This window comes from Scyliorhinus canicula, chromosome 2 (assembly GCF_902713615.1).
Source record: "Scyliorhinus canicula chromosome 2, sScyCan1.1, whole genome shotgun sequence".
NCBI classification, from domain to species: domain Eukaryota; kingdom Metazoa; phylum Chordata; class Chondrichthyes; order Carcharhiniformes; family Scyliorhinidae; genus Scyliorhinus; species Scyliorhinus canicula.
In genome coordinates, this window is record NC_052147.1 from 36363044 (window position 1) to 36386077 (window position 23034).

General features: G+C 48.5%; 1 protein-coding gene across 4 annotated transcripts in view; it reads left to right on the plus strand.

The window, feature by feature from the left end:
• The first annotated feature begins 279 nt into the window (after positions 1–279).
• Positions 280–23034, plus strand: part of c2h14orf28 (chromosome 2 C14orf28 homolog) — a 53891-nt gene continuing 31136 nt past the window's right edge. Inside the window, exon 1 of one of the 4 annotated variants that reach the window (XM_038776226.1) lies at positions 280–468. Coding sequence is in view for 2 of the 4 variants with exons in the window: in XM_038776245.1 (XP_038632173.1) it covers positions 368–468 (101 nt within the window). In the remaining 2 variants the exon portion in view is untranslated. The remainder of the gene's footprint in view (positions 469–23034) is intronic. The other 3 variants (XM_038776245.1, XM_038776216.1, XM_038776237.1) reach the window with 3 other exon arrangements.

A 23034-nucleotide genomic window follows, 5' to 3' on the forward strand; every position in this document is an offset into this window, starting at 1 on the left:
TCAGGATGAGTTCCACCCGTCAGTGTGACCTCTCCGCTCCCCCCCCCCAGTATGAGTTCCTCTCCCCCAGGATAATATCGCCCCCCCAGTAAGAGCTCCGCCCCATTAGGATGAGCTCCGCCCCCTTAGTATGAGCTCCACCCCCCCAGTATGAGCTCCGCCTCCTCAGCATGGGCTCCGCCCCCTCGGTATGAGCTCCTCCCCATCTATAAGCTCCGCCCCCTCAGAATGAGCTCCGCCCCGCTACTGATGGGGGTGTGGCGCGGTGTGCGCCGGGACGGCTGGTGACGTTGCACAATAACACGAGCAGGGCAGCGAGGGGGGCAGCGGTGGTGGGACATGTTTACGGCGAGTGGCCGATGGTGATATGGATGCTATCACTGTGCCTTATGGCGTGACTGTTGTGGGAACGACATGCGACGTCCACTACTTGAAGCAGACGGGGAAAGGATATTGCCAGCCCGAGAGGTAAAACAAAAATGATATTAACGATAATATTAAGCAGGAGCCTGCGGCGTGAATTCGCTTTACAACTTCCCTGGAGTTTACTGGCTGCAGGAGGTGTGTTTGACACTGGGCCTCACTCTAGTGCAGCTTTGTAAACATCCTCAGCCACTCCTTCATTACAAAATTCACTTTGGGTTTCTGAGACCGGTCCGATCTCTCTCCCTCTCTGTTTGTATATATACACGTACAGACAGATCTAATCCGCTCGTAATTCAGCCGAAGTGAATTTCTGTGCAGCTTTATTTTATGAAGGCACATCACACAACTGTGTTTTAGAAATTTGTTTTGTTCGTACAGTCGTTCCTTTTAAAAGGCTCGCAACGCCAAGATCTCCTGGTGAATTTTGCACTGTCCTCTTATTACAAATCGGGAATTAAACAAGCGAAAAGTTTAATCGGGATGTACAATAATAAAAATATTGCACATTTTTGCACGTATGGTGGTGGCTCGGTGTCTCACCCAGGTTGCAGGTTGGATTTAAAGGTAAAAGTTGCAATCATTGCATGTCACTAAGAAGTGTGCAACCGTATCCCCCCCAAACAACTTTCAGTGTGCAAGTTGTCTCACCTCCCCACCCCCAAGCCGAAATATGATTCTGAAATGTCAGTGCGCTGTAACTACTCAAACGATCATTCGCTATGTGAACCAAAACAATTTTAGGGGATACAGAGTTACGTGTGGGCATTCAGCCCTTCTTGGCCTTTTTGATACTTGATTTGGTCCACTTCCCCAACTCCAGTACCACTGACTGCCCCCACTGGTCTCTACGCACAATCTCTCCCCTTCCTCTGTAATATACTTCTTTTATTGCACTTTTATACAGTTCATATCAATGCTCTAGTGTGTTGCCCCAGAATCACATTGGTCTCGAAGGAGGCCATTTGCCCATTGTGTCTGCACCAGCTCTCTATATGAGCAATTCCCTAAGTGCCATTCTCCCCATAACCCTACACATTCTTTGCTTTCAGATAACAGTTAACAGTTGCAGATAATGCTGCAATCGAATCTGCCTCCACCACACATTCAGGCAGTGGATTCCAGACCTTGACTATCACATGTTTTTCTCTTCTTTTGCTAATTACTTGAAATTAGTGCTCTTTCATTCTCGATCTGTTCAAGAGTGGGAACAGTTTCTCCCTACCTAGTCTTCCCAGACCCTTCAGAATTTTGAATACCTCTTATCAAATCTCCTCTCAGCCTCTTTTTCCCACAGTCCCAACTTCTCCAATCTACATTAATACTTGAATTTCCTTATCCCTGAAACCATTCTCGTGAATCTTTTCTGCACTGCCCAATGCCTTCACGCTTTTCTTAAAATGCAACACCCAGAACTGCGAACAATACTTCAGTTGACCATAAGACCAAAAGACAAAGGAGCAGAATTAGGCCACTCGGACGATCGAGGCTGCTCCTCCATTTAATCATGGCTGATATTTTTCTCATCCCCATTTTCCTGCCTTCTCCCCATGACACCTGATCCCCTTATTAATCAAGAATCTACCTCTCTAATTTGGACATTCTGAATTCTCCCTCTGCGTACCCAAACAGGTGCCGGAATGTGGCCACTAAGGGCTTTTCACAGTAACTTCATTGCAGTGTTAATGTAAGCCTACTTGTGACAATAAAGATTATCTCTGTCTTTTTAAATTTAGAGTACCCAATTAAGGGGCAATTCAGCATGGCCAATCCACCTAACCTGCACGTCTTTGGGGTGTGGGAGTGAAACCCATGCAGACACGGGGAGAATGTGCGAACTCCACACAGACTGGGATTCGATCCCAGGGCTGGGATTGAACCTGGGTCCTCAGCGCCTGAGGCAGCAGTACTAACCACTGTGCCGTCCCTTCTATCTCTGCCTTAAAGGCATTCAGTGATTTGGCCTCCACAGCCCTCTGCTGCAAAGAGTACCACAGATTCACCACCCTCTGGTTGAAGAAATTCCTCCTCATCTCTGTTTTAAAGGATTGTCCCTTCAGTCTGAGGTTGTGCCCTCTGGTTTTAGTTTTTCCTACAAGTGGAAACATCCTCTCTACGTCCACCCTATCCATGCCTCGCAGTATCGTGTAAGTTTCAATAAGATCCCCCCCCATATCCTTCTAAATTCCCAACGAGTAGTTGGTATAGTGGTTAGTATCCCCGCATGTCACGCGGGAGACCGGGGTTCAATTCCCTGATGGGATGGCATGGAAGCAGATATATATTAACAGCGTTCAAAAGGCATCTTGACAAATACATGGATAGAGGGATCTGACACAAGGAAGTGCTGAGGGTTTTGGCCAAGGTTGGTATCATGACTGGTACAGGCTCGGAGAGCCAAAGGGCCTGTTCCCGTGCTGTATTGTTCTTCTTTGTGTACAGACCCAGCGGCCTCAGCCGACCCTCATATGACAAGCTCTTCATTACAGGGATCATTCTTGTGAATCTCTTCTGGACCCTTTCCAAGGCCAGCGCATCCCTCTTTTGATATAGGGCCCAAAACTGCTCTCAGTACTCCAAATGGCGTCTGAGCCAAATCTTAAAGCCGCAGAAGTACATCCCTGTTCTTGTATTCTAACTCTCTCGAGACAAAACTTTATGTAAGTTCAACATAACCGCTTTGCTCTTGAACTCTATGCTGTATGCTTTATTAACTGCTCTCTCAACCTGGCCTACCACCTTCAATGACTTATGCACATATACACCCTGGTCTCTCTGTTCCTGCTGGTAGAAACATGCTGACGCTCACTCGCCCTGACAAGTCTCGCCCTTGCCTGCGAGCTCCACCCCTTGCACCACCCTCCATGTGAACCCCACCCTCTGTGTGAGCTCTGCCCCCTTTCAAATTGTATGCTATAATTTATATTGTCTCTTTGCTTTCTTCCTACAAAAATGAATCACTTCACACTTCTCTGCATTGAATTTCTATGTTTAAAAGTGTTAAGGAGGAGGAGGTGTTGGATAAGCTGCCTGTATTTAAAAGTATCACTTTGAACAAGGGTGTAACGTTTGCAGTTCTCCAGTCCCCTGGCAGCACCTTGAGCCTAAGGAAGCCTGAAAGATTATGGCCAGTGTCTCCGTAAATTCCACTCCATTTCAGTATCCTTGGATGAATCTCACTGGCCCTTGTGGGATATTAACTATTAAGTAAACACAGCTTGTCTAACATCTTCTTAATAGTTTTTTTAAACCATTCTGTTGACTGGATTTCCTCCTCTTTCACCATGGACTGGGTAGCAGCGCCTCCCTTGGAAAAGACAGATGGGGAGTACGAACAAAGAAAAGTACAGCACAGGAACAGGCCCTTCGGCCCTCCAAGCCTGTGCCGACCACGCTGCCCGTCTAAACTTAAAATCTTCTACATTTCCGGGGTCCGTATCCCTCTATTCCCATCCTATGCCCCTTAAACGTCACTATCGTCCCTGCTTTCATCACATCTGGCAGCGAGTTCCAGGCATCTACTACCCTCTGTGTAAAAAAAAAAACTTAACTCGTACATCTCCTCTAAACCTTGCCCCTTGCACCTGAAACCGATGCCCCCTAGAAATTGATCCCTCTACCCTGGGAAAAAGTCTCTGACTATCCACTCTGCCTATTGCCATCATAGTTTTGTAGACCTCTTATCAGGTTGCCCTGCAACCTCTGTCATTCCAGTGAGAACAAACCAAGTTTATTCAACCTCTCCTCCTAGCTAATGCCCTCCATACCCGGCAACATCCTGGTAAATCTCGTCTGCACCCTCTCTAATGCCTCCACATCCTGGTAGTGTGGCGACCAGAATTGAACACTATAGATGGGAAGTATTAATTTAAGTAACTCAGCTATGCCCTCTGCCTCCATACGTATCCCCTTTTTTGGTTCCTAATCGCCCCAACTCCTCCTTATTACCACCCTTTTACTATTTATATTCCTATAGTAGACTTTGTTCTCATTTATGTTGATTGCCAGTCTCTTTGAATACTCCCTCTTTGCTTTGCTTATTTGCTTTTTCAGTTCCCCTCTGAACCTTCTATGTTCAGCCTGGTTGTCAACCTTTTGGGACCTCCTGGGTAGAGCACCTGTACGCCATGGCTGATGCAGTTGTAGAATTATGATTTATCTAAACTTCCAAAGATTATGGTTACAATCGTTCCATATTGTATTTGTAAGCATATTAATAACATTTTTTCATAATTTTAACTAGTCTAAGTGGCCATTGGAAGGAACATTGTTACTGGATTTTCTCATTTAGCTTCTGTGAAGTTGTACAGAAAAAGATGGAAATTTAGCTAAAATTCAGAAGCTGAAAATGTTTTAATTAAAATTGTCCAAATAAATGTTATTTCTAAACAGTTTGTTTTAAAGAGAATTATTTGAAATTGGCCCACTACAAGAACTGTAATTTTTACTTGGGTGTGCTGAGTTGACTGCAGTACTGAATGTATCATGCATCTCTAGACAAATCTGGCGGAGATGGGACCTGTACAAACTGGATGGGTTACACCTGGGCAGGACTGGGACTGATGTCCTGGGGAGCTATTTGCTAGAGCGGTTGGGGAGGGTTTAAACTAATATGCCAGTGAGATGGGAACATATGCAAGGAGTCAGAGAAAGAGGGAGCAAGGACAAAAACAAAAGGTAGAAAAGTGGAGAAGAAAAATGATAGGTGGAGAAACCAAGGACAAAATTCAAACATGGCAGTAGAGAAAAATATTGGGAGTAAGGCAAACATTGTGAAAAAGGCAAATTTAAATGCTCTGTACCTTAATGCATGGAGCAGTTGCAATAAAGTGGATGAACTAATCGCGCAAATAGATATAAATGGGTATGATATAATTGGGATTACGGAGACATGACTGCAGGGTGAACAGGGATGGGAACTGAATGTCCCAGGGTTTTCAGTATTTAGAAAGGACAGTCATAAAAGAAAAGGTGGTGGTGTGGCACTGCTGGTTAAAGAGGAAATTAACACATTAGTAAGAAAGGATATTGGCTCTGACAATGTGGAATCTGTATGGGTAGAGTTCAGAAATACCAAGGGACAAAAAACATTAGTGGGTGTCATATATGGACCGCCAAACTGCAGTGGTGAGGTTGGGAATGGCATTAAACAAGAAAGAAGAAATGCATGTAACAAGAGAATATCGGTGATCACTGGTGATTTTAATCTTCACATAGATTAGGCAACTCAAATTAGCCACAATGCAGTAGAGGAGGAATTCCTGGAGTGTATATGGGATGGTTTTCTTGACCAATGTGTGAAGGAACCAACGAGAGAGCATGCCATCTTAGTCTGGGTACTGTGTAATAGAATGGCATTATTGTCAATCTGGCTGTACGAGATCCCTTGGGGATGAGCGACCATAACATGATAGAATTTTTTATCAGGATGAAGAGTGAAGTAGTTGATTCGGAGACCAGGGTGCTGAATCTTAAAAAAGAGAACTATGAAGATATGAGGATGAGTTGGCCTTGATAGATTGGGGAGAGTTACTTAAAGGGATGACAGTTGATCGACAATGGCAAACATTAAAGGGACGCATGGGGGAACTACAGCAACTGTTCATTCCTATCTGGCACAAAAGCAAAGGTGGTAAGAGGGCCAATCCAGGGCTGACAAAGGAAATTAGAAATAGTATCCGTTAGAGGTGAAAATATTTACTTGAAGGCCTGAGGATGCGTTTATTATATCAGAATTCTGGGAGAAAGGCCTGAGGTTCTGCAGCCTTCTGGACAGCACTCTTTCTCACTTGAGCTAAGGTTCACAAGGGTTAATACACTGATTCTAAAGCAAAATCAGTTTGTAATCTCATTTACATACAGCCAATCACCTTTATTCATGCACAATTCATTACATGCAACTAATTAGTCCTCCATTATCTCAGTCCATGCCATAAATGGTTATTAGTTTGTAATCTATAGCCTTTTCCTGTTGATGCTAATTCTTCAGCTTGTGGCTAGCCGGGCAGAGCAGGGACATCTTTAAGGCATTCAGACTTGGGCAAAGTTTGTTAATACTGTAGTCCATTTTCTCTGAATACGCACCTGGCGATGAGTCATTTGTTTTGCACACAGGGCTGTTATTCCAGGAGCAGACACATCAAGTACATCAAACTGCAGAGTTAGATACAATTTGCAACATAGTTAAGAATTAGATATATATTGTAAAAATCAGGATTTCCCACCAACATGTCCCACAATCATATGTGAGAGACAGAATTTTCTCACCAACAGTATCTGATACAAGGATGTGGAGATGCCGGCGTTGGACTGGGGTGAGCACAGTAAGAAGTCTTACAACACCAGGTTAAAGTCCAACAGGTTTGTTTCAAACACGAGCTTTCGGAGCACGGCTCCTTCTTCAGGTGAAAGAACCTGAAGAAGGAGCCGTGCTCCGAAGACTGATACAAGGAAGAAGCATACAGTTTGGCCAAGAAAAATAATAGGTCTGAGGATTGGGAGCAGTTTAGAATTCAGTAAAGAAGGACAAAGGGATTGATTAAGAAGGGGAAAGTACAGTACGAAAGGAAGCTTGCAGGGAACATAAAGACTGACACTAAGAGTTTCTATAGATATGTGAAGAGAAAGAGATTGGTAAAGAGAAATCTAGGGCCCCTACAGACAAACGGGGGAATGCACAATAAGGAACAAAGAAATGGCTGAGCAATTGAATACATACTTTGGTTCTGTCTTCAGAAAAGAGGACACCAATCAGATACCAGAAATGTTGGAGAATGAAACGTTTAGTGAAAGGGAAGAACTGAGGGAGATTGACATTAGTAGAGAAATGGTGCTGGGAAAATTGATGGGATTGAAGGTGGATAAATCCCCAGGGCCTGAGAATCTGCATCCCAGAGTGCTTAAGGAGGTGGCTCTGGAAATAGTGGATGCATTGGTGGTCATCTTCCGGGATTCTATAGACTCTGGAACTGTCGCTCCAGATTGAAGGGTAGCTCATGTCACTCTGATATTCAAAAGGGAGGTAGAGAGAAAGCAGGGAATTATAGACCAGTAAGCCTAACATCGGTAGTAGAGAAAATGCTTGAATCCATTATCAAGGACTTTATAGCGGAACATTTAGAAAGCAGTGGCAAAATCACACAGAGTTAGCATGGATTTATGAATAGAACATCATGCTGGAATTCTTTGAAGATGTAACCAGTCCAGTTTTAAAAAATATTTTTGTTCTCCTTTTCACGTTTTCTCCAAAATTTACACCTGCCAACAATAAACAATCAGTAACAAATATGTCAATCCCCATATCAATAACAACGATCCCATCCTCCCACCAAACCCCAAACATTAGCCCGCATATTCACACAAACAAATGACAAAAAGGAATTGGGGATCACCCATAGTCGCTATTAACACACACAGCTCCCACCCACGTGCCCCAACTAATGTTCAATGTTATCCAGTTCTTGAAAGTGCATAATGAATAATGCCCATGAATTGTAGAACCCCACCACCCTTCCCCTCAGTTCAAACTTAACCTTCTCAACAGTCAAGAATTCAAACCGGTCCCCTCGCCACGCCAGGGCACAGGGTGGAGAGGTTGCTCTCCAACCTATCAAGATCCGCCTTTGGGCGATCAACAAGGCGAAGGCTACTGCATTTGCCTCCGCACCTGTTTCCAACCCTGGCTGGTCCGACACCCCGAATATGGCCTCCCAGGGGCCCGGGTCCGGTTTCACGTGCACCACTTTAGAAAGTTCCCTAATAATCACCTTCCAATAATCCTCTAGCTTTGGACAGGATCAAAACATATGAACGTGATTAGCTTCCACAACCCCCCCCAACCCCACCCCGGCAACGCTCACACACATCATCTACTCCTTCAAAGAATCGGCTCATCCTCGCCCTCATGAGGTGTGCTCTGTATACCACCTTCAGCTGTATCAACCCCAACCTTGCGCAAGAGGTGGAGGCATTCACTCTCCGGAGGACCTCACACCGGAACCCCTCCTCCATATCCTCTCCCAACTCTTCCTCCCACTTTGCTTTGATCCCTTACAATGGTGCCTCCTCTTCCAAAATAGCTCCGTAAACCGCTGACACTACCCGCTTCTCCAGTCCCCTTGTCGTCAGCGCTGGCTCCACCGGGAAGCTCTGTCTCTCCTTTCTGGCAAAATCTCAAACCTGCATATATCTAAACATTTCTCCCTGCTCCAGCCTATACTTCGCTTCCAGTGTAGCCACCGAAGCTGGCCACTTCCTGACATAAAATGGAACATTGAGTTGCATGCAGGGAAAATTGGGCAATGTCAGAGAGGCAAGCAGGTTGCAGAACCTCTCTGTGGATTCTGTCTGTGAAGAAACCAGACAGCATAGAAACGAACAAGCTGCGCATATTAATTGAGCGATTCCCGGTGATTCCCGCGCACAATGGACACAATTAAGAATAACAAAGGCCAAGCTAGACTCTTCGGCGCCAGCAGGAGTCCCGGACAATAAGATACAAACAGCCCCAAGAACTGCCCAGTGATCGAGGAACAGCCCCGTTATTGGGGAAATTCAAATCAATCGATTGGGAAGAGACCCAATCGATTGTAAGTTTTTAGAGGGTCCGCCCAGATGGGCGCGAAACCCAAAACCGTTTAAGACAGAGACCCCGACCCCAGCTCTCTCTCTTAGCTGGCCCTCCCTGCAGAACACCTTTGCAGCAGCTCTCCAGGAACTTGAACGTGAGAAGGAGAGGCCTGGCCAATTGCTACACCGACAAGTAAGTGTCATACAACGCCCGCTACGAGAATAGACACTCCTGACCCGTTTAGTCCACACCAACTGGAAGCCTGCGGATCCAGGACAGAGCAAGAGGCCATTGTTCCCTGATCCGGCAGTTCCCTTATTCCAGATAAGTATTGGCTTAGTAGTGGTAGGAATAGTTTAGTCTTAGTATTATGTGCATGAGTAGTAAATAACTGTGTAATAATAAACGTGTCTTGTTTGAACTTACTAACTGGTGTATTGAGTCATTGATCTGAACTTGAACTTGAACCTCGTGGCGGTATCATAAGGATACCTGGCGACTCTAGAGCTTAGGAATAAAACAGAACCAATTGAGTGTGAGCAACATTTAGTGGTGAACTCTGACGGGACTCGACTTGAAGTGGCCCCCCCACTCCGAGAGAACCCAGCAATTTGAATCAGAAATCCAATTGAGAAAAGGAAAAACCACAAGTGTTCAAGTAGTTCACATCAATCCTCACAATTTGGAAGTGTGTTTTTGTATGCGTAACTAACAGGGTTATAAGGTAAAACCGAGAGATTTTGTCGTGAAAAACTGTCGGGCGTTTATACTTCGGAAATGTTTTTTTTTTAAATAATTTTTATTTGAATTTTTTGAAAAATATATAGCAACAGAACAATAATAATAAACACCCCCAGGCACCCGTAACAACGCATGTAACGAACCCCCACCCCCCAAACCCAATAAACAACAAGCAAATTAACTTAAACAATACTCAATCTGATCCCCCATCTCCACTTCCCACTTAGCCTTCTACCGACGCCTCCTCCACCTTGTGCATCACCTGGTAGATGTCAGACACCTTCCCATCCCCGACCCACACCCCCGAAAGCACCCTATCCCTTACCCCCCGTGGGGGCAGCAAAGGGAACCCCTCCACCTGCCGCCTAGCAAACGCCTTGACCTGAAGGTACCTGAACATATTTCCGGGGGGAGCTCAAACTTCTCCTCCAGTTCACCCAGGCTCGCAAACCTCCCATCAATGAACAGGTCTCCCAACTTCCCAATGCCCGCCCTGTGCCACCCCAGGAACCCGCCATCAATGTTCCCTGGGACAAACCGGTGGTTCCCCCGCAGCGGGGCCTCTACTGAGCCCCCCACTTCCCCCTCCCTGTGCCGCCTCCACTGCCCCCAAATTTTGAGGGTAGCCGCCACCACCGGGCTCGTAGTGTACCTCGTTGGAGGGAGCGGCAACGGCGCCGTTACCAGTGCCTTCAGGCTCGTGCCTTCACAGCACGCCATCTCCAGCCGTTTCCATGCTGCCCCCTCCCCATCCATTACCCACTTGCGTACCATCGAGACATTAGCCGCCCAATAGTACCCAGAGAGGTTGGGCAGCGCCAGCACCCCTCTATCCCTGCCCCGCTCCAAAAAGGCCCTCCTCACCCTCGGAGTCCCGTGCGCCCAAACAAGTCCCAGAATGCTGCTGTTCACCCTCCTAAAAAAGGCCCTCGGAATGAAAATGGGGAGGCACTGAAACAAAAACCTCGGGAGCACCGTCATTTTAACGGACTGTACTCTACCCGCCAGCGGCAGCATGTCCCACCTTTTAAACTCCTCCTCCATCTGCTCCACCAACCTAGTAAAATTAAGCTTGTGCAGAGTCCCCCAACTCCTAGCCACCTGAACTCCCAGGTACCTAAAACACCTCACTGCCCTCTTTTTAGCGGGAGCCTACCAATCCCCTCCTCCTGATCTCCCGGGTGTACAATAAACAGCTCACTCTTGCCCAGGTTCAATTTATAGCCTGAGAAACTCCCAAACTCAGCAGGAATCTCCATCACCTCCGGCATTCCCCCCACCGGGTCTGCTACATACAGCAGCAAGTCATCTGCATACAGCGACACTCGGAGCTCCCCCCCCACCCCGCACCAGACCCCTCCACCTCCCCGACTCCCTGAGAGCCATGGCAAGAGGCTCAATTGGCAATGCAAAAAGCAAGGGGGAACAGGGGGCACCCCTGCCTCGTCCCACAGTGGAGCCTGAAGTACTCGGTCCTCCTCCCATTTGTCGCTACACTCGCCATCGGGGCCTCGTACAGCAACCTCACCTATTTGATAAACCCCACCCCAAACCCGAACTCTCTAACACCTCCCACCAGTACCCCACTCAACCCTATCAAAGGCCTTCTTCGCATCCAATGCCACCACAATCTCTGTCTCTCCTTCTGCCGCCGGCATCATTATCACATTTAGCAGTCGTCGCATGTTAGTGTTCAGCTGCCTCCCCTTCACAAAACCCGTCTGATCTTCATGTATCACCCCCGGCACACAGTCCTCTATTCTAGTGGCCAAGATCTTCGCCAGCAAATTGGCGTCCACATTCAGCAGTGAAATTGGCCTATATGATCCACACTGCAAGGGGTCCTTATCTCGCTTCAGGATCAGGGAAATCAGCGCCCGTGACATCGTCGGGGGCAAAACACCCCCCTCCCATGCCTCGTTAAAGGTCCGAACCAACAGGGGGCCCAACAGGTCCGCGTATTTCATATAAAATTCAACCGGGAACCCATCCGGTCCCGGCGCCTTCCCCGACTGCATGTAGCCAATCCCTCTGACCAGCTCCTCCAACTCGATCGGCGCCACCAGTCCCTCCACCTGCTCCTCCTGCACCCTTGGAAATCGCAGCCTGTCCAAAAAGCTCTCCATTCCCCCTCACACCACCGGCGGCTCCGACCGGTACAGTTCCATGTAGATGTCCCTGAAGACCCCATTGACCTCTGCCCTCTGCCGCACCACATTCCCACCCCTATCCTTCACTCCACCAATCTCCAGCATCCTGCTCGCCTTCTCTCCATACTCGTAGACCGCTCCCTGCCCCTTCCTCCATTGTGTCTCCGCCTTTCTGGTGGTCAATAAGTCAAACTTGGCCTGCAGGCTACGCCGCTCCCCAAGCAATCCCTCCTCCGGGGCCTCCGCATACCTCCTATCTACACTCAACAACTTCCCCACCAGTCTCTCCCTCTCCCCCCTCTCCCTATGTGCTCGGATGGAGATCAGCTTCCCCCCTAATCACTGCCTTCAGAGCCTCCCACACCATCCCCACCCGGACCTCCCCAGTATCATTGACCTCGAGGTACCTCTCGATACATCCCCGGACCCTCCTACACAACCCCACGTCCAGATGCCAAAGCGGGCGCTGGTCCCGCACCTCCCCCATCTCTAGATCCACCCAATGCGGAGCATGGTCCGAAGTATGCGGCCCAACATACGCCTCATGAAACCAGCATCATCCCAATTTGGGGCATACACATTTACCAACACCACCCTCTCCCCCTGCAGCTTACCACTCACCATCACATATCTGCCGCCACTATCAGCCACCACCTCAAACGCCACCCTCTTCCCCACCAGGATCGCCACCCCCCGGTTCGTCGCGTCGAGCCCTGAATGGAAAACCTGCCCCACCCACCCCTTCCTCAGACGGACCTGGTCCGCCACCTTCAGGTGAGTCTCCTGGAGCATGGCCACGTCCGCCTTCAGCCCCTTCATATGCAAAAACACCCGGGCCCGCTTAACCGGCCCAGTCAACCCCCTCCCATTCCACGTGATCAGCCGGATCAGGGGGCAAGCCGCCCCCCTCCCTGTCGACTAGCCATGGCCCATTGACTGCTCGCCCCTGGCCAGCACCCATTCGGCCCGTTTCCCACGGCGATAGAACCTCACCCCAACCCCCCTGACCCACACCAGCTCCTCCCTGGCCAATCCAGCAGCAACCTGGTATCCCCCCCAGGCTAGGACCCCTCCTAGCCGCGACGCTCCCTCCATAGTACTCCCGTGAGCCAGCTGACTTCTGCTGACCCCGGCAGCTCCCGCCCTAACTCCGACCCCTCCCAATATGGGGCGTAACCACAATTTATAACACCGCCTTAGCATCCCTTGTTCTAAATTTAAGAGAGAGCATTGAGATAGAGATGGCCATGCAGGCAATGGAACGCCTCATGCACCCCCAAGAGTTCGTGGTCGCAGCGACCAGCAGAGTAGGTCAGTGTCCCGTTTGGGAACAAGAGATCAGGAAGTACCTCAAAGGGAAAGGATGGCCCCTTTGGAGCGAATTCTGTTCGAATGAGGAAACAGGCCCCGGGAGTATAGGACATACTTGGTGGGAGGACCTGAGCGCAATTCACAAAAGGAATTTAGGTAAAGCACGTAAGCCGATGGCAATTGTGTCCTGCTTGGCACAATTGCGAGGCACAGAGGAGGTCGTTCGGATGCTCCGCACAGAATTAGAGGAAAGGCATCGCATGAGTAAAGTGGATGTCAGTGATATAGAAAGAGAGAATCTAGAATTAAGAAAGAAGTTGGCAGATAAGGATAGAGAGGTGGATGATGCCAAGAGGGCACACCAGTCTTGTCTAGCCCATCTGAGCTGCTCCCAAGTACAATATGAAAAAGCCTATCAGGATGTGCAGCGTGCAGTCTTGATAAGACAGGAATCAGAAAAGCAGGTAGAGGCATTGAAGAAGCAGTGCAGCGACCTGAAGGCAGCTTTAAGAGCACTCCATGCTGCCACCACTGAGCAAAGACAAAGCACAGTGGACCATGCAAAGTGTAGGAAGCAGATTGCGGAGCTGCAATCTCTGCTTTCTGTTCAGAATAGCTTCCAAGATACTTTTGGAATGCAACTAGAGGAAGAGAATGCACCAGATTGGCAGGAGTTAAGCGAGACAGCGCAGCGATATGTTCAGGGAACATGTGCACTAGAAACTCAGCAGAAAAGGAAAGCGCTCCAACCCCCCACAGATCAGATAGCACCCGCACCAATGAACCCAGTCACCACCCAACGAAAAGCAACCGCAGACGGCGCACCCGAGATCACCTACACCACCCCCTTAACCGTGACTCAACTAAGGGACGCGTGTGAGAAAATCACCCCATTCCTCCCCACTATGTTTCCCCACCAATTCTTTGCGACAGTTAAACAGCAGGTGTCCATGTACGGCCTTGATGCGCTAGAGCAGGTTAAGCTCACAGTTTTGAGTTTAGACTCGTCAGTAGTAGCAGCCCTCCCTGACCCACAGAACGTTGGAGGAGGCACCCTCGAGGAAATGCATACAGCTATTTTGGATGCGATAGGGTATAACAGAGGAGACCCAGTAGAAGACCTAAACAGATGTAGGCAGAAAAAGACCGAGCACCCCACATCATTTGCAGGAAGGCTGTGGATTCACTTCACTGCAGTTTTCGGTGAATTAGACCACGCACATTTGACCCAAGATAACATGGTTAAATGGACCCGCACTATTATCTCCCATGCCACAGAGGCAGGACAGAAAGCCTGCTGTAATTGCGACCCCTCAGAAGAGGCCCACAATGAAAAATGGGTCTTGAAAAGATTGTCCTGCGCTTGGGAGCAATCTATTCGTGGTAAGACAGCATTTAAGAAGGCACAAACCGAGGTAGACATTCAAGCAGTAAGAGCGCATGGGTAAATGAGGGACAGAACAGCCCCCCACAGAAGTCACAGGAATGTTTTAACTGCGGACAGTTCAGACATTTTGCTAGAGAATGCAATTTACCACAGAAATCTCAGAGAAGCCAACAGACAGGCACTCTGAACAGGAATAGAGCAAAGCCCATTCACAGTATAGGGACGCAGTCAGGACAGACCAATGTGGACGGAACGGACTGACGGTGTTCGGACTCCCCCACTTGGGTCTGTGACACCCTCTGGGACCGATCCGGACGACCGGTAGTCACAGCGAAAATTCGGGGACAGCCCATAGAATTACTCTGGGACACAGGAGTGTCTCGCACGACCATAAATTCCTCCACCATGTTCCAAAAGGACACGTGGCCCACTACAGCCACAATAACACTCAGTGGCTTTACAGGACACTCACAGCAGGGACACATTACAGCCCCTGTACCCATCCAGCTAGGGAATATCTCCACCAGACACCCCGTTGTTTTAGTTGATCTGCCCCACACAGCAGAACACATGCTCGGAATTGATTTCATGAATGCACACAGCCTGTCGTTCGACCCAGTCAATCAGTGTGTCTAGCGAATGGCAAGGTCTGAAAGAGCCCCCGCAACGCTCACAGTGGGTGAGTATGAAAACAGGATTAGCGCAGTAGGAGATTATTGCTTTGATCCGACCACGCTCTCCACAGACAAACAGGTTAGGGCAGTTTTAAAGAGCAACCGATCAGCATTTGCCAGTCACAGGCACGACTGCGGCAGAATGACTGGATCCGTTCAAATTACAGGACCTGACCCTAGACCACAACGACAGTAAAGATTTTACAGACATTACAGTACCTATTACTTCAGACAGACACCAAGGCAGAGCACATCACACTTCTGTCTGAACTCCTGGAACTTCTGCAAACAATTGGATGCAAAGTGAACCCCAGAAAGGCCCAAATATTGGAGAGTAAAGTGATGTATTTGGGTGCAGTCATCACGCACGGCAAACGCGAGATCGAGTTCAAAAGAATTGACTCGATCGTCAAATTGCCCCATTCCCAAAATGCTTCAGCCCTCCGGTCGTTTTTAGGACTGGTTGGGTACTGTCGGAACCACATTGACGGTTTTGCGACAAAAGAAGCCCCCTTTTCATACCTCCTTAAGAAAGGAGCCCCTTGGGAATGGCTTCCGCAGCATACAGAGGCTGTGGGCGATTTAATAAGAGCCCTTAGCGCAGCCCCTGCACTACAAGTTCCAGACCCGCTTTCCCCCTATGCAATTGAGGTAGCAAGCACAGATCTGACCCTCTCGGCCGTGCTCCTTCAGGAACGGCACGAGCAGCTACGACCAGTGGCTTATGCCTCCAGACTTTTAGACCCAGTTGAGCATGGATTTTCAGCCTGCGAAAGGCACCTACTCGCAGTATTCTGGGCAGTATAGTACTTTTCGTACATTACCAGACTCAACCCCATAACGATTCTGACCGAACACACCCCCCACACAGCTTCTATTGGACGGACGACTGAAGGACGGTTCAGTTAGCCAAATTAGAGCAGCTAGGTGGACCCTTCTTTTAGAGGGACGGGATATCACAGTTAAACGGACAAAGACACGCACCTTTTTAGCAGACAACCTCCAATACCCAGGACAACCCCATGATTGCGAGATAGTAGCTCCCCTCCACAACACAGGACCCTTCATTGCAGAGACGCCCCCCAGGAAGATAGGAAGTTCAACTCAAAGCCCCCAGCACACAGACGCATGTGCACCCCTGAGAATTTATGTGGATGGTTCATCCACTGTTTTAAATGGTGAGCGCATAACAGGATGCGGCATCTATGTAGGGGACGTGCATTAGAAGAGATAGCTTTAAAGTTACCCGGTCACTTGGGCGCGCAGGCAGCAGAGCTCGCGGCCATAGCATATATAGTGGACCACCCAGATTTGTTCCCCAGCCCGGCAGATATATATTCTGATAGTCTATATGTCTGCAACAGTTTGACGGATTTTCTACCCCTGTGGAAGACAAGAGGTTTTGTTTCCGCAGATGGAAAGCCCCTTCCATCAGCCCCATTGCTCCGCCATATTCTAGAACAGGCAAAGGATAGGATATATGGGATAATTAATGTGAGAAGTCATCATCGGTCATTCCCCCCCCCCCCCCCCCCCCCCCCCCCCCAGAAACGTGAAAGCCGACGCACTGGCAAAAGCAGGTTCCAGGCACGGACAGTTTTGGACACCCCCAGCTAGCGCCCCTGTGAGTTCAGTTCAGGTCTCACAGACAAACACTGAGGATCTAGTACAGGCCCAAAAACAGGACAGCAATCTCGGGGAGATTTTGAGAGGAAAGTTTTCGGCCACGTATGACAAGTTTAAACACGCTCTGACCACACATGATGGTGTGGTGCTGAAAGATAAACTGTATGTGGTTCCTGAGAAGGACAGGAATCAAATGATTTGCCTATTCCATGATGGTTATGGACACCAAGGGATAGACCCCACCACAGCCCACCTGAGACAGCTCTGTTGGTGGCCAAATGTGAGAGAAGTTGTAACGCATTACATCGAGAATTGTTTAATTTGTGCACAGAATAACCCGGAGAGGTATTCTAAGAAGGCTCAGCTTGGTCACACTTGCCCCTTTAATGGCCCCTGGACTAACCTCCAGATCGATTTTATAGGTCCATTGCCCCCATGCAGGAATGGCTATAAATACGTTTTGGTGGTAATTGATACATTCACCAAATGGGTAGAGGCATTCCCATCACGAACTAACACGGCCAAAACAACCGCAAAGATCCTGACACACCACATCTTTACTAGATGGGGACTCCCCAGAAGTATTGAGTCGGACCAGGGATCTCATTTCACAGGACGGGTCATGAAGAACGTCCTGACCATATTCGGCATTAAACAAAATTTCCACATTGCGTACCACCCTCAGTCCAGCGGTATAGTGGAACGCATGAATCGGACTCTAAAATCGACCCTTAGAAAGATGGTGCAGGAAAATAATATGACTTGGGATTCGGTGTTCCCATTCGCACTTATGTTTTTAAGGAATACTGTTACAGCTTCAACAGGTTTCACCCCACACACACTCATGACCGGACGCCCCATGAAAGTTTCTGAATTCCCTTTAGGACTCGATATAACCAGCCCAGAAGTGACGGCCCTCACACACGAGACAGCAGTCAAACAATTAGTGGAAAATGTAAGATCGGCTCAGTTAACAGCCGCAGTTAAATTGGGAAAGAAAAAGAAACAGAGCAAGGCTTGTTTCGACCGGACAGTACATTCCACAGAGTTTCAGGTTGGACAGCAAGTTATGCTGTCTGACTATAATCCCAGCACATTTCTGGCCCCAAAGTATTGAGGTCCGTACTCAATTGCGGACAAAGTCAGCCCTTCGGTTTATAAAATAAAGTACCCCAATGGGAAGACTGCCTGGTTCCATATCAACCAGTTAAAGGCATGTGGAACACAGTCCAACCACACACGTCATATTTGACGCAGCACACCACGCCCCGCCCACAAGAGACGCATTTCCACCCTCCCCCTCACAGACCAGCACCTCATCGGACTCGACCTCGACTCCGCCCATTGACTTTAGACCACGCCCCGACACGCCCACAAGCTGCCACAGCAGAGACAGCGACTGTGACTCTGACGACAGCCACAGCACGCCTCTCTACTGCCCCGATACAACAGACCCCACACACAGCGACTACGAACCCGATTCCAGTGATCCTTTTGAGATCATATACATAAAGGCCCCAGACCCAGAAACCCCGCCCCACAATGACGACCCCACTTTCGCTCATTCAAATTTTGACAACACTTATTGGCACCGCGACAATTCATCCAGGCTCGTCCGGAACAATGCGAGGGACCCCCGTTCTCACAATGCAACCATAGCACGCCTGATCCATGCAAGGGTATGGCATCCGGGAGAAGAGGATGACTTTAAGTCTGACTCCCGACACGGCAACCCCTTTGCGACCCTGTTCGCAGAAGACGATGATTGAGGTATTCAGATGATGTAAAAAGAGGAACCGCTTGAGAGATAAACGTGTCCTTTTCTGATGGAGCCTGCAGTATGTTTGCTGCATGTTTGTTTGTTTGTGTTTTTGTTTTCCAGCAACAGTAGCTCTGCGGCCACACGCACAGTTTGTCCGCAGATACCTAAGCGAACTTGCCAGGCTTGCTGGTCAGCCAGGACAGCTGAGAGCTTGCCCGGACCCCATTTCATAACTGTCCTTCTGATTCGACGGAAGTTTGGAAATGTCTGAAGTCCAGCCGACAGGCATATCGGCAAAAATCTTGCTAGCTCCAGTTTCATAACTGCTCTTCTGTTTGGAGGACAGAAGAGGCAACCCCCACGATGACTACATTCTTGCCCGTTTGTTTCAGGTTGCTCAGGCAGTGGAGAAACGGCATTGAGGATCCGCCCTGTCTGAGGACACCCCTCTGGTCAGCTAAGCTCGGGTACAGCACAGCACGCCCTACCCGGGGATTCCACCCAAATCTTACCCGTCGCGGCCCATACGCACCTCATTTCGAAAGTCTTGTTTCTAAAAGTTTGGTTTTGTTTGTTTTATTTTAGGTAACCCTTTGGTTGCCATTCCACATGCTATTTACATCCAGGAACATTGGGATGGTAAATTGCAAAGCCTGCGAGATGGCTCGCAGTGGCACAGTAGCTAAGTGTATGTCTGGTCCTAAATTCGTGTTTGAAAAAAAAAAATTGAGGGAATCACATGGAGTGACCAATCATAAAGGGACACTTGGCATAAGAGGACAGACATACTAAAATTCAAGATGTTAAACGGATCACTAACAGACACTATGCTTGATCCCATAGCTCTTGGACATTCCGAGGAGAGACCAAGAACAGGATCAAAGCAAGAGAAGACCAAAGCAGGAAAAGAGAAGAGAAGATGCAGCAGCTATTTTTCATTTTTGAATTGTGGATTATGGAATCCATGTGGTTGCGCGTGGACGCGAACCCCCTTACCCCCACTCCACCAGCCGTTAATGTTTCACTTCCACAGACCACTCAAAACCCAGTAACAAGCAGCAGTAACCCGACCTGGTGTACCAAATTTATGAATTGGTACTCCTTGTCATATGTAGTAGAATCGCTTTTGGCACTGGCAATTGTCTGCATCATAGTACAGACTTTTAGGATGAGGAAATGGCGAAGGAGAGCATACCGCTCTCGTACCTCGATGGTATATAGGATGAGATCCCCTATCTTCGGTTTCCATCAGTCCCCCGAACCCCTTGAAATGTAATAAAGGATTTTTTTCGTTGTTGAAATGTAAATAAAGGAATGTGTTTTGAATGCTTATGTATCTCTGAGCTCGACTGCCGAGTCAGAGAAGTGTATCATGAATGTTGTTATAATTCTGTACTGATAGGAAGATAGAATGATGGAATGTAAGTTGAGTGTAGTTTATTTAAAGTGTTAGAGGTTCCCGTTGTTATTTGGTAATGCATGTCCCCTGATGACATAGCACCAAATAGAGATTGTAGGTAAAATGTTCTGCATAGTTGAGGAAAGTGCAGAGGCCATGGAACTCGCTAAGGTCAGGGAACGAAGACACTGTAGTTGTGTGATCCTTCACGCTATCGCGTTAGGATCACAAGGAGGGACTGTAGCCACCGAAGCTGGCCACTTCCCGACATAAAATGGAACATTGAGTTGCATGCAGGGAAAATTGGGCAATGTCAGAGAGGCAAACAGGTTGCAGAACCTCTGTGGCTTCTGTCTGTGAAGAAACCAGACAGCATAGAAACTAACAAGCTGTGCATATTAATTGAGCGATTCCTGGTGATTCCTGGGCACAATGGACACAATTAAGAATAACAAAGGCCAAGCTAGACTCTTCGGCGCCAGCAGGAGTCCCGGACAATAAGATACAAACAGCCCCAAGAACCGCCCAGGAATCGAGGAACAGGCCCGTTATTGGGGAAATTCAAATCAATCGATTGGGAAGAGACCCAATCGATTGCAAGTTTTCAGAGGGTCCGCCCAGATGGGCGCGAAACCCAAAACCGTATAAGACAGAGACCCCGACCCCAGCTCTCTCTCTTTGCTGGCCCTCCCTGCAGAACACCTTTGCAGCAGCTCTCCAGGAACTTGAACGTGAGAAGGAGAGGCCTGGCCAATTGCTACACCGACAAGTAAGTGTCATACAACGCCCTCTACGAGAATAGACACTCTTGACCCCTTTAGTCCACACCAACTGGAAGCCTGCGGATCCAGGACAGAGCAAGAGGCCATTGTTCCCTGATCTGGCAGTTCCCTTATTCCAGATAAGTATTGGCTTAGTAGTGGTAGGAATAGTTTAGTCTTAGTATTATGTGCACGAGTAGTAAATAACTGTAATAATAAACGTGTCTTGTTTGAACTTACTAACTGGTGTATTGAGTCATTGATCTGAACTTGAACCTCGTGGCGGTATCATAAGGATACCTGTGACTCTAGAGCTAAGGAATAAAACAGAGCCAATTGAGTGTAAAGCACACTCACCCAGAACGAGCAACACAGCTCCCTCAATCCTGCAAACCGTCCCCTAAGAAAGAAATCTTTTAGCGTCTTAATCCCCTTCTCTTCCCATTTCCGAAAATTTCAATCCCACCTCCCTGGCTCAAATCTGTGGTTCCCCCAAATCGGCATTTCCCTTGACCCTGCACCCAACCCGAAAAGTTGGCGAAACTACCTTCAAATTCGCAATGAAGCTATTATTACCGGACTCCCTGAGTATTTCCCTGGGGCTATCAGGAGCAGTGCTGTTGCTAGTGCTTTCATTCCCGACCCCGTGCACAAACTCTCCTCCATTTTGACCCACTGGGAATCAACCCCTCTGACCCAGCTCCGCATCTTCTCCATATTCACTAAATCGCTGGCTTTTAAAGCAGGCCAGCAGCACGGTTCGATTCCCGTATCAGCCTCCCCAGACAGGCGGCGGAACGTGGTGACTAGGGGCTTTTCACAGTATCTTCATTGAAGCCTACTCCTGACAATAAGCGATTTTCATTTCATTTTCATTTTTCAGTAACAATACATCGGGTTCGGAAGATCCAAACCCCATGCCTGCCTTCCCCTCTGTAGCAGCACCTTTCTAAACTCTGGCCACCTTCCCTCCCCATATGAACGAAGTAGTCCTTCCCGCAATCTCTCTGAAAAAAGCCTTTGGCAGGAACATCGGCAGGCATTGAACAATATACAGAAATCGCGGCAACACATTCATTTTAACCGCCTGTACCTGACCCGCCAGTGACAGAGGGAGACAGTCCCACCTTGCCAGATCAGCTTTCACTCTCCCCACCAAACTAGAAATGTACCTGCGGAGCCCTCCCCGCTCCCGGATAACTTGCACCCCCAGTTACCTAAAGTGAGTGAGTCCCTGCCCCACAGAATGGCAGCCCCCCCCACCCCTGCCCCCATGTTGTTTGTGCGGACACTCTCCCTCATCTTATATAATAGCTTTACCCAGTTCACAAATCTTGGTCCAATCCCAAACCACTCCAGAACTGCCATCAAGTACCCCCATTCTACCCTGTCAAACGCCTTCTCAGCGTCCTATGCCACAACCACCTCTGTTTCCTTCCCCTCTGCCAGTGCCATAATGACGTTCAATACCCTTCTAATGTTTGAAAAGAGCTGCCTCACTCTCTCGAACCCCGTCTGATCTTCACCTATCACCTTCGGGAGACACTGCTCTAGCCTACCCGCCAGTACCTTCGCCAATACTTTTGCGTCCACATTCAGAAGTGATATGGGCGTATACAACCCACACTGCCGTCGGAGCAACAGAGAAATCAATGCCTGCCCCAAAGTTTGTGGCAACAGCCCCTTCCCTATCGCCTCTTCAAACATCCCCACCATCAGGGGTGCCAACTTGTCCTTGAATTTTTTATAATGTTCCACCAGAAACCCATCCGGCCCTGCCACCTTCCCCGACTGCATCCTCCCAATCGCATCCTTTATCTCCTGCTCCACTATCGCTCCTTCTAATATAGCCTTGTCCCCCTCCCCTAACCTCGGGTACTCCAACCCATCTAGCAATTCCTGCATTTGACCGTCTCCCCCAGGTGGCTCTGACCTGTACAACCTGTCATAAAATTCCTCAAAAACCTTGTTAATCAGATCCGGAGCCACCACCAACTTCCCTGCCCTATCCCTCACCTGAACAATTTCCCTTACCGCTGCCTCCCTCCGGAGCTGACCTGCTAACATACTTATCTCCATGTTCGTAAACTGCACCCCTTGCTTGTCTCAGTTGGTGCACTGCCTTCCTGGAAGATCGGCGGTCAAAGCTCGCCTGTAGTTCCTTCCTCTTTTCCAGCTTCGTTAGGTCCCCATCTTCTGCATAACTCCTATCTACCTCCAACATCTCATCT